This window comes from Pseudopodoces humilis, chromosome 24 (genome assembly GCF_049639895.1).
Source record: "Pseudopodoces humilis isolate 2021_Gansu_Grassland_sample_001 chromosome 24, ASM4963989v1, whole genome shotgun sequence".
In the NCBI taxonomy this organism is placed as follows: Eukaryota; Metazoa; Chordata; class Aves; order Passeriformes; family Paridae; genus Pseudopodoces; species Pseudopodoces humilis.
Genome location: NC_142223.1, coordinates 6966778 through 6983579, shown reverse-complemented (window position 1 = coordinate 6983579; position 16802 = coordinate 6966778). Strand labels below are relative to the sequence as shown.

General features: G+C 45.1%; 1 protein-coding gene across 3 annotated transcripts; it reads right to left on the bottom strand.

Annotated features, from left to right (window-relative positions):
* Positions 1-1387: 1387 nt before the first annotated feature.
* Positions 1388-16277, bottom strand: SLC25A33 (solute carrier family 25 member 33). Of its 3 annotated transcripts, XM_088066442.1 has the most exons (9): positions 16105-16273; positions 13346-13465; positions 12275-12445; positions 9576-9755; positions 7191-7268; positions 6040-6140; positions 5188-5254; positions 3143-3423; positions 1388-2523 (listed from the first exon to the last, which is right to left on the bottom strand). In XM_088066442.1, exons 4-9 carry the CDS (start codon positions 9620-9622, stop codon positions 2321-2323), a joined length of 777 nt encoding a protein of 258 aa, XP_087922568.1. In that variant the 5' UTR covers positions 9623-9755; positions 12275-12445; positions 13346-13465; positions 16105-16273; the 3' UTR covers positions 1388-2320. The 3 variants fall into 3 exon arrangements, with proteins under 3 accessions (XP_087922568.1, XP_014114675.1, XP_005530510.1); XM_014259200.2 differs by lacking the exon at positions 12275-12445 and having other exon boundaries at positions 16105-16277; XM_005530453.3 differs by lacking the exons at positions 12275-12445; positions 13346-13465 and having other exon boundaries at positions 16105-16274.
* Between the last annotated feature and the right edge of the window lie 525 nt (positions 16278-16802).

The following is a 16802-nucleotide window of genomic DNA, read 5'->3' as shown; positions in this document are numbered from 1 at the left end:
AGTAGTTTAATCACCTTACTGATAGTGAAGCTACAAAGGGTTTAGTAATGAAGCCTTTTACCTACCTTCCATGAAAATGACTTTCTGTAGAAGCTGGAGGAAAGAACAGTGAAAAATTCCTTTAGATTGACTTTGACAAGCAGAGAAAGGTTGTTGGTTATTTTTAAATTCAGGTATTGTTTTGGAAAATGCTACTTCAAATTCTTCCCTCTGGTAATAGGCTTATTCCATACTCAGTGACATCAATGGGATTGCTCACAGAGCATCACCTAAAAATGGTAACTCTTTACAGGATTTAAGAAATCAAGGGTTAGTGAATTTTAAAATTCTATTAGAGAGAGGAAGGAAAAAGGATTTAATTATACTAATTCAGAAACTATTATCTCTCAATATAGCTTATTAACCCCTTATCAAAATAAGACTAATTCTGTCAGGATTGGTAGCAAAGCTTAAAGGACAAAAGCAAATATCCTACAGAATTATTGATTTCCCATCAGATTTAGGCAAAACAAATTTTTTTTCATTTTCTCTTGCTTTCTCTCTTACCAAGTCCCAGACTTCTCAAAAGGGTTGGAGTTCCCTCCCCCTCATTCTCAAAAGACATCAGCAGTCTACACATTTCACTAACATTTTAGAAGTGAGCTAGTGCACTGGAAGTACAGAGAAATGCTAATTTAGGAAAGCAAATCTCAGAAATATGTTTCAAAGTAGCAGCACAAGTGTCCTAGTTCTCAAAAATAGAAACACTGTTTGACAATTTTGCCTCCTATAAAGAGCCTGAAGCTTTAGCTGCTCATCATCTCCATAAAAAAAAAAGCCATGTCAATTTTTACTCAACTTTTTCCTATTTTAGCTTAGGGGGAATGTGATAAGTTATTTCCAGGAAGACATAATAGAAATCAGTTATTTTTTGCAGTTTTGCCTCATAATGAGGTACACACACATTCTACTCTTCACACTAAGCTCCTACATCACACTGATGTCAAACATGACCTCAAGTACCAGTCATCAGCTGGGGTCTACTGGCAACAAATGGGAAGGTTTGAATCCATTTATCAGCTCATCCTATTTCTGCAACAAAATCCCAGCCTGAGAACTCCACCTGATCAAAGGCAGCCCCACTGACTCCCAGGCTGTCTCCTGCTGCTCCTCCCAAGCCCACACAGCATCTCTGCAGTCAGAGCTGTGCACACACCCCTGCTCAGAGCACGAGCAGCTCGCTGCTGTCACCAGCAGGGAAGGCCAAAGCTGGGCTCGGATGCTGCAGTGTTTGTCTCAGCTGCCAAAGCAAACACCACTAATGAACAGAAGGGCAGAGCAGGGCCACAGCAAAACACCAGCCTACATGTGAGCTCTAAAACACATCATCCTGCACTACCAGCAGTAATTCATATGCCACACTTTATTCACAAGGTGCTGCTGCAATACAAGTGGTGTGAAGACTGCTGAAATGAAAGCATAATGTTTTTGAAAGAACTAATCTCAAGTATGCAGGATATTTGATTTATAAGTGAAAAGTAAGAATTGGATCATGAGAACGGTTGAAAATCTTTCCTTCTGCAGGGCAGCCACAACCAGTGACTGTCTTTACACTCTCAGGCCTGCACCAAAGCAAGGTCTAAAAGCCACAACAGATCTGTTCACACCCAGCACCATAACCATCTATCCCAAATGCACAGGGGACACAGAACTGTAATGACATTCTTACTAAAAGCCTCCCACCATCATATTGCCAGTGCAAGAGATGCTGGTGTGCACAGTTCGTACCATCAAAACACAGAAACAAGTTTGTCCTACATTGAACATCCCAGGGTGTTCACACAGCAGGGAACTATGCTCCCTGAAAAAACAGGTGCATGCAGGCCACTCTCAAACTTATTTTGGTGCTTAGACTATTACAGTGCTCAAAAGCAGAATGACCCAGTTGCAAGGAGACAGTTTCAAACGTGCAAGCCAGTTCTCCTGTTTAAATACAGTTTTAATGAACATCAGTCCAAGAGATCACTTGATAGTATGAGGTACATTCCTTGACCACATATGGCTGTGCTTAAGGAAAAGGACAAACATATAATTAAATTAAATAGTGTAATTTAATTTAGTAGCAGTTTAATTAACATCAAGTTAAAAAAAAAATCATAATTAACTATTAACATTAGTGACTTGAGACCTTTTAGAAAGCATGAGTCCAAAAGGAAACATCCACAGGTGGTCACAGACTTGTAGTGTTTCCACCAGCACTGCCACCTGCACCAGTCTCTTAAAGGACTATTTGTTCAATGAAGAAATTGGTCTTCAGTCTGTAACAGGAATCCTGGCTCCGCTACTTTGTGTGGTCTTCCAAGAGATACACAATTAACTCGTAGGTGGACAAGACAATGGCTGTGTTTGGTATCTGCCTGATGAGCTGGGCAAAGAGTCCTCTGTAGAAGGCCAGGTAGCCCTCTTCCCGTGCCACCAGCCGAGCTGTCTGGATGAAAGTCTTGTACTTGGTGCCTTCCTCTCGCAGCCGTGTCCGGATGACCTCTGCACAACAGGGAACCAGAGCCCAGAGTTACCAAGGAGAAATGTGCCAGCACAGGAAAGCTCCTGTGTGCAAACCCCAGGGACACACAAACCTTCTGTAGCCAGGAAGCCTGGACACACTGCCCTTCAGGCAAGAGGAAGAGTTAAAGTGGAGCTCTCTTTCATGTGGAATAAATAAATGATTTTCTCATTGAAGCTAATACAGATCTAAATGCTTTACTGATGCTCACATAATCAATATTGCTGCTTCTACACAACCATACCGTTCACATCTATCCAAACAGACTAACACCATTCAGTCCCCAAGTGCTTCCCACAGCCTGATCACAAAATCCCAGAGGCTGTGGGTACTTACCCAGCTGAGGCTACTAGTGAGAACAGAAACATTAGGCAATCATTTTTTTGGTGGTTTTTGAGTTGTTTTTAAACTAGCAAGTCCCAATCACCAACCACATGTCTAACTAGGAGTAGTGGGACCAGAACTGAAAATGCCAGTGCAGAAGCCAAAGTAATGTGCACTTGGCCCTTGGAACAACTAAGAGTTTTACAGCCCATCATTTGTCTTGGATTCCAGGCAACAGCTGTTGTACTGCACTCATAAATAGAAGGGTTAACATACCATGAGGATAAGCAATACAGGAGGCACAGCCCTTGGAAACAGCAGCAGCAACCATCAGTCCAAAGAAGCTTGTCGAGGTCCTTTCAGTCCCATTAGAAGAAGGGGGCAGTTGGACTTCCTTTAAGTGCTTTTTTAAACTTTCATAAATAGCAAAGCAGATAATGGTCTCAGAAATGCCTGCATAGGAGGCAGTCAGGCCCCTATAGAAACCACGGATACCTTCTGTCTGGTAAACATATCTAGCACACTGCAAAGCATTCATTGGTTTGGAGCCCCTCACTCTACAAAACAAACAGAACAGAGCATATCATGAGCAAAGAAAAACAATTAATATTAAAAAAACCCAAACTTTATGGCTTTCAATACTTTTCCTAACTATGAAAATGGTTCTCTAAGTTTTACTCCAAAATTCTCCTAGGAAAGCTGCACAGGGCAGGACCATGATGCTAAAAGTGCACACTTAGCTTTGCTACTTCACTGATATACACTCACCATTCCTTCAGCTCAAGTTCAATCTAGTCTGTCACAGTTCACACCAAGGCCTTAAAAGACAATAAGCACTGAAGAGACACTGCTGTGTCAAACTGCTGATTCCATTTAAAGCCATCTTCAGCAGGCCAAGAGACAGAAGTCTGCTGCATGAGAAATGATCCTTCATTTTAAGAGGCAGCACTCAGTTCAAAGGTGCCACCCTGCAAAGTGCTGGAATTAAGTCTTATAAATTATTTATAAAGTTGTGACGTATAAGATCCTTTTAATCTGACCCAGCATGTTCTTGCAGGAAGGAATTTCCATTCTAAGCAGTCATATTAGCAGAGTCCCTTATTGCTTTGATATCCACCAGTGACTGTGAAGCATTCAACTAAAAGAAATTGCTGTCAAATTCCCTCTGTCTTCTGGATGTGTGGTTAACAGTAACACAATGGTGAAGGAGGCAAAAGAACATTAAACCACTGCAGCAGATTCTTATTGTCTGTGGGAGGGTTTATGAAATAAACTGCTGTGTCTTCATCCCAATTTGAAGCCAGCACCCTTTCTGTTACAGTTACCTGTCTGAGCTGGGATCAGTGACCTTGGCTGGCTGCAGGAACACTCACCTGAGCTGGGATCAGTGACCTTGGCTGGCTGCAGGAACACTCACCTGAGCTGGGATCAGTGACCTTGGCTGGCTGCAGGAACACTCACCTGAGCTGGGATCAGTGACCTTGGCTGGCTGCAGGAACACTCACCTGAGCTGGGATCAGTGACCTTGGCTGGCTGCAGGAACACTCACCTGAGCTGGGATCAGTGACCTTGGCTGGCTGCAGGAACACTCACCTGCCTGAGCTGGGATCAGTGACCTTGGCTGGCTACAGGAACACTCACCTGAGCTGGGATCAGTGACCTTGGCTGGCTGCAGGAACACTCACCTGAGCTGGGATCAGTGACCTTGGCTGGCTGCAGGAACACTCACCTGAGCTGGGATCAGAGACCTTGGCTGGCTGCAGGAACACTCACCTGAGCTGGGATCAGAGACCTTGGCTGGCTGCAGGAACACTCACCTGAGCTGGGATCAGTGACCTTGGCTGGCTGCAGGAACACTCACCTGCCTGACCTGGGATCAGTACAGGTGATGCTGCCCAAAGGGACACACTGCACCCTCATGCTCAGCCTCCCACATGAGCTCCTGTCACTTCCACAGCTTCTGTCACTGCTGTATCAAAGCCTTCAGTCCTCAATACATCTATCCTCATCAACCCCAGAACTACAGAGGACTCTGTAAGCAGCAGAGAAAAATAATGCTATGCTAAACTAAAGATTTACAGTGAAACCAGAGGCTGAGCCTAACCCAGAACTCAAGGCAACTCCCACATCCTTCTCAATAGTTTCTGTGCCTCAAACTGAAGTAAGACACACAGAACCTTTAGTCTGACCACACAGAAGCATGGCTTGAAAGACAGAACTGAGAGTCAGAGAAAAGCTGGGCAAGATCTATCGAAGTACAAAGAGCCTGAAGAAAACCACAAAGGTTCAGTGGCTCCTGTAGCCCCTCAGCAGTTACTCACCTCCTTTCCAGCTGCATTCTCGTTTTCACCATCCATATAGGGTTCATCAGGGAATTTGTGATAAAGGCTGAAAAAACAACACCAGAAGTGCATCTGAATCCAAGCCACAGTATTGCCGTGAACTCTGTGCAGTGAGACACTTCTTCCACCAGCTCTAGCCAGAAGTGTCAAAAGCCACACAGGTGCACAGCTCCCAGTTTCATGTTAAAATTCAGGAGGCATCAACCCATGGATTCTTCCTTTTTACACCTATTTTAATATGTGTGTCATGCTCCTAAAAGCTGTTGCAGACAAGATCCCTTCCTTACTGACTGGTTTTGGAATTCCAGCTCAAAAGAAGCCCGTGGGAACCCAAACCTGACCTGGACTCGTGTTCCCCAGGGCTGTAGGTGGTGCCATTGAGCCGCTCATTAACAGAACCCACCCCTAATTAAGGACTTTGGGAACGGTTATTTTTAATGACCACTCTGGTGACTGAAGATTGAACTAGGGGAGCTCTTCTGCAGTACTTTTCCTACAAGAACAAACTATTTTTCCCAGCCTGGTAGGAAAAATACAACATCCTGAAACAATTTGGCAAAAGCAGTATCACAAGTTCAATGGTGTTCACTAATATTTTTTCCTTGCATTAAGAGACATGACCAGAGCATTGCAGTTGGAAAAAACATCCTAAATTAGTAAACAACAATCTAGAAATATTTCTGTGCTGAACAGAAAAACAGTTCCTCTGCAGACAAGGCCAGCTAGGAGCTAGCAAAGTCCCGGTTTTTGGCATATGCCACCTCAGATTAAGTGCACATTTTCAGCACCTGCCACTCACTGGCCTCTGTTCTTGGAACTACAAACACTTACCTGCAGAACCTGCAGAACAGACGTGCACAATGTTGCTGTTGGGCACAAACATGCTGTTAAACTGCTCTTTGGCTTTGGAGTAGCATGCAAAATAGACAGCTCTGTGGGGGAAAAAAGAAGAAAAGCAACATAGTACAGACAATATCAAATTAGACAATTACTGTTCTATGCCCAGCCTCCTGAAGAACAGAACTCTCTCTGAAGAGGCCTCCACATGACCACTTCCAACTGCATGGACACAGGGGTTTTTGTTTTCTTTCTTCCATTACAGTTCTGTGCCACAGCTTGACTTGACAGCCACAGGGCAGGAATGTTTTGCTACGGGAGGCAGCATGGTGTTGCAGACAGCATGAGTGAGCTGCATGGAAAAGCAGAGTCCTGCTGCAAAGGTTACCTGTACACAACCAGGATTCCCTGCTGCTGGGGGGGACCTCCCACCTACCAGGCAAGAGGTCAGAGAGGGAGTTCACCTCTCTTCGGGTTCCTTTCTAACTGGTTGAGTTTCAGGCAGAGAGCATCTGCCAATATGCAAACTGCTAATGAGCTTTATAATTTCCTAGACAGATCTTTGGCCCTGCCAAGAAGGGGACAGTCACAGGGAGAGACCACTGAGGTGCTGTAAGATTTCCAAATGCAAGCAAACTTTTGCTGCTGAAAGAGGGACACACAGCCCGTTTGGGGAGTATGGCAGCAATGAGACTCCTTCCCCTCAGCTGCACTTTCTCCTTTGAGAAGAATTTAGGCAAGCAATGCTCAGAGAGCAACTCCTCTCCCCTGGCACCTCACGGCTAGGCAGGCACTGCTATGTGTTCAAGGGAAACAGGACGTTAGAATAATGCAATCATTAACCCCACAGCCCTTTCTGCACTGCTTTCTCTTCCAATTCAAGCACAGCAGTGGCTCTTGTAATTATGTGGTACTTAAGTATACTTGGCATTTAAGTGCTTTATTTACTGTGCACCTTCCAGTAATAGAAGTGTAAACCAGATTTTTATCAGTATTTCTTGATGTGTACACCGAGCAGAATACAGACACAAATCTCAGTTTACAGATGGGATAACTTCATGGCCTATTATTTTGAATCACAAATGCACTGTAACATTTGTGTTGGCACCTTAAACATGGCTTTTAGCAATAGTTTAACTATTTACCTTGATGGTGCAACTCCAACCAAGTTTGGACCCAGCCCTCGGAAGAGTGACCTTGGTCCTTCTTTTTCCAGGATTGACCTTAAAATAAAAAACAAACAGGGAGGGACAAAATAGTATTTGGATTAAAAGTTAGTTTCTTGTTCTGTCAGGCAGAGAGCCAAAGAAACTACACAAAAGCAGAGTATGACTTGTGAAGCTGTTAGATTTTAATCTACGTGATATACTTCAAAATAAGTGGAATTATACACTGAGTAAAAGCCACCGTACCATAAAATTCAGTGCTCTACAGGCAAATGGGTATCAAATGGCACAAGGTTATAATTTCCATTCTTTGAAAACTGTCAGGAACTGAGTTAGTTTCATGGAGAATCCAGTGATAGTTGACTCTGATGAACAAAGAATATTTTAAGTTTTCTCTGTATCTAAGCGATTCAGAAGTTTGCTTCCCGTACAGTCCTGCACGGAGAGATGGAAAAAGAAACCCTTTTTCCTTTCACAGTTACCATGGGATGTGCTTTTGCCCCCAAGAAAGCTGAATGTGGCAATCACACTGCAAACAATGTGAGTGCACAGCCTGCCAGACAGCAGCTCTCTTAACTGAGCTCACCATGGGAAAAGCATGCAAGAAACTCGGGCTGACTCTGGGCTCTGTGGGCAGCTCACTGCACCCACCACAACTGCCAGGCTTTCACAGTTTGCTCTCTAGGTCATTGGCACTGCTGAGAGAGCTCCCACAGATTTCAACCCAACCTCATTACACAGGAGGAGATACATGAGCTTCTGAAACACTTTTGTTTTCTGCAGCAGAGCTGAACTTTCCGTATAAACTCCAGGGCTGAGTGTTTCCAAGGAGACAGATCCCCCAACTACTTGTTCTTTGTCACTTAACAGTCACGACTGCAGCTTCCAGCTGGGCTAACTCATCAGAATCTTAAATGGATTAGACAAAACCAGCCTGTCCTTCTGGAGCACTTTCTATCAGCAGCAGGCTTAACCTGCCCTCTGGGTACCTGTTTTCTTTCCATTTACAGCACTTCAGGCCTTCCATACTTTAACTCCTTTAACTCTTACAGAGCAATTTTACTGGTAGGGCTCTAGTGGCTCCTTCCTTAGCTGTACAATTTTCTGAAGCCATGAGGTCCAAGTCGTGTCCAGCTTGGCAATGATCAGAACTGAGAAAGGGATAAAAGAGTAAAAGCAAGGGACTGAACTTCACTTCTTTCTTCCTACATTTGTATTTTCTCAGGTCATAATCAATAGCATTATCTGCTCTTCACAGATGCTGCCTGCAAGAGAATGACAGCAGAAATACTTTGCTCTCACTCCTCAATCCTCTAAAGTAATCAGGTTGAAAACTTGGCAATACACACAGCTAAGCAATTCCTGAAGTGAAATGAAATCAAGATCCCAGTCAGCAAACTTAATGAGCTTAATAAATATATTAAAAGGCTGACCCATTTTAAACCATTTCTTCGCTCCCTTAAAAATAAAAGACAACTCCAGAAAAAGATGGGCCCAGAGGATGAATTAAGATCTTTCTGCCTTAAAAGTTTTCACCTTCTTTAGTCACAACTGCCTAAAGTCCAGTGCTGCAAGGTGAAAAGATAGCAAAGGAAAGGGCATTAAAATCAAAGCAACTGGCACTGCCTTATGCATTCAGTCACGAATTGCTCTAGACTCACCTCTGAGTAGACAAAGAAATGTTTGGCAGGGGAAAGCAGGCTGTTTACAATACAGAAACTCAAGTCCCAGAATGACTCCAGCCAGAGAGCTCTGCAGAGAATTTGAATTAGCACTCCAGTGTTATATAACTGTGCAGCTTCTCCCCAGGCAGTCTGCCAGGCGTGCTGGCCTTACATAAAATCATTCAGCTTGCACTGCTGGTCGGTATTTTCCTTGGCACTCCTGCCATCTGATCTCAGCAGGACCTCTGCATCACCCTGGGGTGCCCAAGCAGCCACACAAACTCAATCCTTCTGAAGGAGGTCTGACCAAAAGTCGATGGTGCTTTTGTATTAAAATACAGTAGCTGAAATTGTCATAGTTGCTGCTAGAACTATTGAGCACTGTTAGATAATTTCACATTTCCTCCTCTTTATGAACACACATCTGAAAGAGAGCAGCTAGAGCATCAAACCCTGCGGTCTGAAGCGCTCAAGGCTTTTAAAAGAGACTAAGACAGGTATAGATGGGACTGATGCATAATAATAATAATAATAATAATAATCAGCAAAGACAACACCTAATAGCAGAGGAGAGCTCAGTAAGCCAGTGACAGTTGAGAAGATAAAAGCCCCCAGGATCCCCACACAACATTATAATTTAGTGAAGTGAAACTTGATCAGTGTGTCAAGGAATGGTGACTGAGAGGGGAGCAGCACTCACTTGAGAACACTGAAGAGCCCAGGGGAAACAGACGTTGGCCTGACCATTCCTTCCCCACTGATGGTCCCCAGCTGCACCTGGGGGTAGTAGACAGTCCTGAAGGCCAGTTTTGAAGATTGAAGCCTCGTCTTTATCACCTCTAAGGGACAGGTAAAGATGGCTCCAACTGTTCCTCCACACCTGCAAAGTGCAATTCAAACACAAGTCAGAACGTGGCAAGCATTGCTGCCCAGAAGCACAGCCCAGCAATCCAGTCTGCAGGCTCGTCTCCAGTTATTCCACACTCTGGACAAGCCTTTAGGACACAGGCAGCTTTGGCATTAGGCAAGGCAGACTGTTCCCATGCCCTGGGGGAGACTGCTAAACACAAAAGTGATACCAGTGCTAACAAAACATCCCTGATTGACAACGGGGTCATGGGACCTTTGAGTGGTCATGGGTCCTGCCACGACTTGGGAGTTGTGCCTGTAAAAACTTCCAAGGCATCCATGTTTCACGTCTGTCCGAAAACAGACACAGCCTTGGATGGATTTTTCTTATGGGAAGCAGGAAGCTGCCAGATGAGAACGAGTCACAGGGGATTAGGACACTACAGAATGAAAAAAAATAATATAATTCTTCACCATTTCAGTACTTATGATTAAAGAACTGTCTTCAGAAGTAGCAAACATCAAAACTACACTAAGCTAGGCACTCTTAAAAACAATGGATATCAACTTCTACAGGTGGGAAGAAGGGAAGGAAGCAGCAAGGATGAGAGGGAGCATTGGCAAACAGAACAGGGCAGAAAAGCTCCTAAAGAACAGGCCTCCCATACTCTGATAACAGAAGGAAAAAAATGAAATACCATACACACATGACCCTATAATAGGCATATATTTATCTTAATACAGTCAGACTGAGCCTCAAAAAAAGCATGTTGGGCCAAGAATATAAAGTGTATGAATCCTAATTTACATTTTTATCAGTGATCTGGAAAGTGACTGGTCAAACTTTCTCTCTCTGCTGCTGTTCCTCTTAGGTAATTGAATGTTCCTTCTGGCAAACTTCATGATTAAATATAATGCTAACATTGGCTAAAATCTACTATATCTACATTTTATTACTCAAACACACTGGGATTTAGGAAGACTTAACTAAATATTCTGGATTTCTCGGAAAGCCATTTACTACAGCTGAACTGACTAGGAAATATTTTCTTTGTTTGCACAAGTGCCAAAGCACGTGATTGCTTCAGAAACCTGTGTTTACGATTTTCCTTAGAAAACACTAGGGGTCAACAACTTGACTCTCTTTGATGTTCATGTGAAAATGCAGTTTTGGTAGTTTTCCATGAAAGGGAGACGAATTTTAAAAAATAACCATACTCTTTTTCTTGTGTATAAAAACCCACACTGCTCGGTAAAGAACACTGCATGCACTAATTTGGGAACAGAGATCCACAGAAGGACATTAATAAAAGTATTAGTGGGTATTTTCTAAAGCCCTTTCCAGACATAACTACCTTCCTAAGAGAATCTTTTTTTAAACACGAGGGAAAGGGCAATAAAAGAACGGCAAAAGGATCCAAGCTGTAGATGCACACCAGCTCATGAATGCAGCTTATTTTGCCTGCTGAACCAATATATTTTATACAAACAGAAACCATTCTCTGCCAAAGCCTCAAGTCCCCACACTTGCATTAACAGTGTGGCCACCCAGGCTGTGCAACCACAGAAATCAAGGTTCTTTGTGAGGCTCAAAGAACACTCCAGACCTCATGGCCAGGGAACACAACTTCCTCACCACAGCTTTCAGATTCTGCAAGATTCTGTCCAAGTACAACCCCAAACTGCTTTTCAAATGCAAATGCATCCACCAGAAGCAACTGCTTTCATGGAGACTGGGAATATGATTTAACAGCATTGTTCAGTGAGCCCTTGCTCATGCCTCTTCCTTGTTAAAAGGGACAGAAACCTAAACTAGGGACAATCCACACATCCCCAATGACAGACACTGAAAGAAAGAACTTTGCCTTCATCCCTCTGAAAGCACTTATGCTTTTGAATGTTGACTGAAGTCACTGAGTTGATCATGGAACTCGGTCCACAGCAGCTGAAATTGTGTCATTTGGCTCTGAAACACCAGTGCTCACAGACCTTATCAGGCCCCTGACTATTCTGTGTACTGAACAGGGCTTGGAGCTGAGCCCTCTGTGGGTCCATACAGCTCAGGAGGAAATGGCTTCAGCTCATCCTTCTCTTTTGTCAGATGCATCTCACATTGCTCACATTTCTCTGAAATGACATTTCAAGGGGAGAAGGCCCATCAGGAATGGCCTCTCCAGCAGAACCTTTCCTTTCCCACAGCTCAGACATTACCTGGAACAGAAAGTGTTCTCAGGGTCCCCCCCACTGCTGCCCTTCCAACTGTGTCTATCCAATAGAGAGACACAGATGTGCAATTAACTCGTGACTAATCAACACAGCAACTGCAAGTCTGGGGGAACTTCATGAAGGTAATTTGATTTTCTTAATTCCCAATTCATTTATCTACCAATGCTCCACAACTGTGCATTCAGTCTTCAGTCCCCACTTATTGCACATTAAAATAATAACTTTGACAGGAATAATTCATAAATTCAGAGCACTGAAACTTTATTTTCTGTTTCTGAACTACCAGCTGCTCAGTCTAGTGACTCCTTGCTCCACAATTTTTACCTTCTCTGGCATATTCTCTCCCACCTCAGCTGTCTTCTTGCCTTCCCAGTCCATTCCTTGCCTTTCAGCCTTTTAGTTTGATAATCCAGATAATTTATGCAGCCTTTAATATTTAAGTACTTCTGCTAATGTAGATGTAATCCTCTGACATCCAGCATGACGAGTTGGTATCTGCAACACCAGTTTTAACAGCTCTTTGTTTATGTTGCCACTGGAACATTTCAAACAGCAATTCTCAGAGTGTCACCAGGGTGGACACAAAATATAAATATAAATATAAATATAAATATAAATATAAATATAAATATAAATATAAATATAAATATAAATATAAATATAAATATACTGCAGATAGTTCAAGCAAGGACTTTGATGCATTGGGCAGCTTTTTCAGATGAGAGGATTTTCCTTTGCATGGGAATTCCACACATCATCCCCTGAAAAACATCACACTGCACAAAAGAAACACTTTGTATTCCTAGGATGTTCCAAATGCCTACGTCTTGGAAAAAAGGAGAAACAACCTCAGCTACATAAACAGCCATAGACCCTGAAACATTCAGGGATATGAAGGACGATATATTTGATTTGGGAAAATCATGAGCTGCAATCAAGACAAAACCTCCAAGCCCTAATACTGTGAGTCAGGGTTTTTTTGCTGCATCAGAACAGTTCCAGAGATGTTAAAGCAGTGTCCACTGCACAAGCCTCTTGCAAAAATCCTGAAACAAAGCCTAAATCTCTCCTTAGTGAACAGGATAGAAACCCCCTGGAAACAAAACACCATGGCACAGTATTTTCAACAGGTCAAACATGGTGATATGTGGAGATATGTAATGTACTCTCTGTTAACAGCTGAAGAAAAATAATTTACTTCCATAATGAGAACTTTGTTTAAAAAACATGCAGAGGTCACACATATCAGAATCCAATTCCCATTTTTCTCTTGCAGCCAGCTTTCTGTCTCTACAGAATCCACCCCCAAAGTATCAATGACCTGCATTTGAAATAAACTCTCAGCACCCACTAGCACAGTTGATAAAGATGCCAAGAATCTTAATTAAGACTTACTTCATCAGTCCATTGAACTTCATCAGTTCAGTGCTGAATGTGAAAGGATGTCCTGCAGAACAAAGATCTTCCAGTGAAGTACCACTGACTTCACCAAGATCACAAAGATGATGGAGCTGCCTGGTTAGAGCAATCACAGTTTATAACCAGCCTGACACATTTTGCTGTGTGTTTGAAATTATACTGATTTTCTAAAACACACCACATGCTCCAGTATGACATGCACAGCAGAAACAGCAAAGCAGGTTCTACCTTTGATGCTTCATTAGTGCATTGTCCACACTGTGAACAAAACAAGCTTCTGCATTCTCGGCTGCCAAAGGAAACTGAGCATCAGAACAATACAGACTGTTCCTAATGCTTTAATGTTATTAATCTTTCATTCCATTTCCACCTAATTACGTTATCAGGTGTAGGTATTCCTGTAAGCATTTCCTGTGTTCCTTGAGCTGCCACACTGTTAACGAGGTAGGGAATGCACAGAAACATAAACTAGGAGCAGGGTGAGACAGTCAATCCCAGCACCAACTCCGGGTCCTGGACCACACACACATCTTCAGGTGAACGCTGCTTCTCTGCACTTTACAGATGGAAACATCCCCAAACTGTTTGTCAGCATCAGCACATTGCTTAACACTACCACTTCTTAGGAAATCTCTGTAGTAACCAGCATTCCTCCAGCTGGAGAGATAACATGGAGTAACCTCTGCTGCAGCAGCTTTTCCCAAACAAAAACAAACAACTGCTCTGACTTCAGCAGGGAAACAGGAACCCTGACTTGTAAACACACTGGTGTCTGCTGTGCAGCTCGGGCATCACTGTCTCTGCTGCTTCTGAAATCTTCCCAGCCCTCAGAGCCATGTTCCCACCAAAACACCGAGAGGACTCTTTGGTTTGCTGTTGCTATTGGAAGCCTGAAAAGGAACTAACAGAAACTAAAGGGCCAACGAGTCTGTCTGCCTGAATAACCTGGTTAATAGGAAACCATCTCTTTCAACAACTGCAGAGCACTTTGCAACATTCAAGTGCATTTCATCACTCCCAGCCTCTGAAGTGCTAAACGTTCTATTCTGGCCACTAAGACTATCTAAGGCTGGCCTGCCTGCTTTGTGCAAACACAAAGGTATGAATTCCTTTTTAATCTGACACCACAGCCCATCCCCACCTTCCCAAGAAATCATCACGATATGAATAACGCCTCTATCAAAATTACTTCAAGTGAATGGGTTCCTTTTACTTTCTCTGCAAAAACCACTTTACAATCGAACAAAGCACTGGGATCTTTGCAGAAAGTATGATAAATCACTAAAGAAGATGTTGACCTCCCAGCACTGGACTAAAACACTGATGAGTTTAAAATTCTTATTTATTTATAGTCTGAGGAGTTACATGGGGACAACCAAGAGCTCTGGATGAGTGCTGCTACTATCCAAACAAATTCCATGTGTACACTCAGGTCTAGCCTCTGTCCCAGGCTCCAGGTTCTGCTCTGATACAAAGTGGGGAAGGCAGAGGGGATAGAGGACTCCGTGTAGAGTATTCAAGCCAGCAGAAGGGCAGTGTCTTTGGAAAACTTAATATTTGTTTGGCTTAATATTATATTAAATAAACCTGCTGTTCGAGGGACATGTCAGAGGAAACTGAAGTATCCTGTTAAGAAACAGAAAATCCAATGGTCTACTATCAGACAGATTTCAACTAACAGGCTTCATGTTGGCTTCCTAACTTCTGTCAGCTGACAAGCACCAAGGAATATCCTATTACTTAGATAATTTAAGCTGTTAAAAAATTAAAATATTTCTGACAAGGCCAAAAGCGCATTTAATCTGCACAACAGCTGATTAAAACTTAATTTACACCATTAAATTATCTTCTGAGACTACTATTAAAATAACCGTAATAAATTTATTTTCAAGGGGTTTCTGGTTGTCGGTTTGTGGGCTAGGGCTGTTCCTTTTAGCTTTTAACATAACAAATCCAACAGTTTACAAGTCCTCGAAGCAAGAAGTGGACAGAGGTGCCCTGCCTTGCCAGGTCATTTCCCCACACGAACCAGGCCCTTCTCGAACCCCCCCTTGCCCCCACTCGGGTCCCCTTTCTGGCGTTCCTGCATTTCGGAGCAGCCCTGGGAGGAGGCACCCGAGGGGATCAGCGAGCAAACCTCCCCTTCCCCTGCGGGATGGAGCTGGGGGGACAGGGACAGAGCTGGGGGGACAGGGACAGCTGGGGACAGGGACAGAGCTGGGGGGACAGGGACAGCTGGGGGACAGGGACAGAGCTGGGGGGACAGGGACAGAGCTGCGGGGACAGGGACAGAGCTGGGGGGACAGGGACAGCTGGGGACAGGGACAGAGCTGGGGGGACAGGGACAGCTGGGGACAGGGACAGAGCTGGGGGGACAGTGACAGAGCTGGGGGGGCAGGGACAGAGCTGGGGGGGCAGGGGCAGAGCTGGGGGGACAGAGACAGAGCTGGGGACCCTCTCAGAGCCCAGACCCTGCGGGGACAGGGATCCGGGCCGAACGAACAGCGCTGACCGGCACCACGGGCCGGGGTTTGTCACTGAGCCCCACTGCATGTCGCGACAGCGCGGCCCAGGAGCGCCCCGTGCCCGCCTGCCCGGAGGGTGGGAACAGGCACGGGAAAGGCCCCGCTCGCCTCCTGCGGGGCCCCGGCCCGGGGCGGGCACGACGCGGTCCCGGGCCCGTGTCCGTCCCGCGGGGTCCCGGGCCCGGCCCTGTCCCGGAGCCGCACACTCACCCCCCGGCGAAGAGGTGCAGCAGCGTGTTCTCCTGCGGGCCGCCCGCCATGGCGGTGAGGCTGAGGACGATGAGGACGATGAGGGGGAGGATGAGGGGGAGGATGAGGATGGTGCCGGTGTCACCGCCGGGCCGCGCGCCGAACGGGCCGCGCGCGCGTGACGCCACCGGGGGCGTGGCCGGCGGCGCGCGAGACGTCACGACAGAGAGCCCGCCCCGCCGTGACGTCACGGGGCAGTCGAAATAGGGTGGCGGGGTTTTGTCCCGGCGAGGTTTTGTCCCGGTGATGTTTTGTCCCGGTGAGGTTTTGTCCCGGCGAGGTTTTGTCCCGGCGATGTTTTGTCCCGGCGATGTTTTGTCCCGGCGAGGTTTTGTCCCGGTGAGGTTTTGTCCCGGCGATGTTTTGTCCCGGCGAGGTTTTGTCCCGGCGATGTTTTGTCCCGGCGATGTTTTGTCCCGGTGAGGTTTTGTCCCGGTGAGGTTTTGTCCCGGCGAGGTTTTGTCCCGGTGAGGTTTTGTCCCGGTGAGGTTTTGTCCCGGTGAGGTTTTGTCCCGGCGATGTTTTGTCCCGGCGATGTTTTGTCCCGGCGAGGTTTTGTCCCGGTGAGGTTTTGTCCTGGCGATGTTTTGTCCCGGCGAGGTTTTGGCTGGTGATGTTTTGTCCCGGCGAGGTTTTGTCCCGGCGATGTTTTGTCCCGG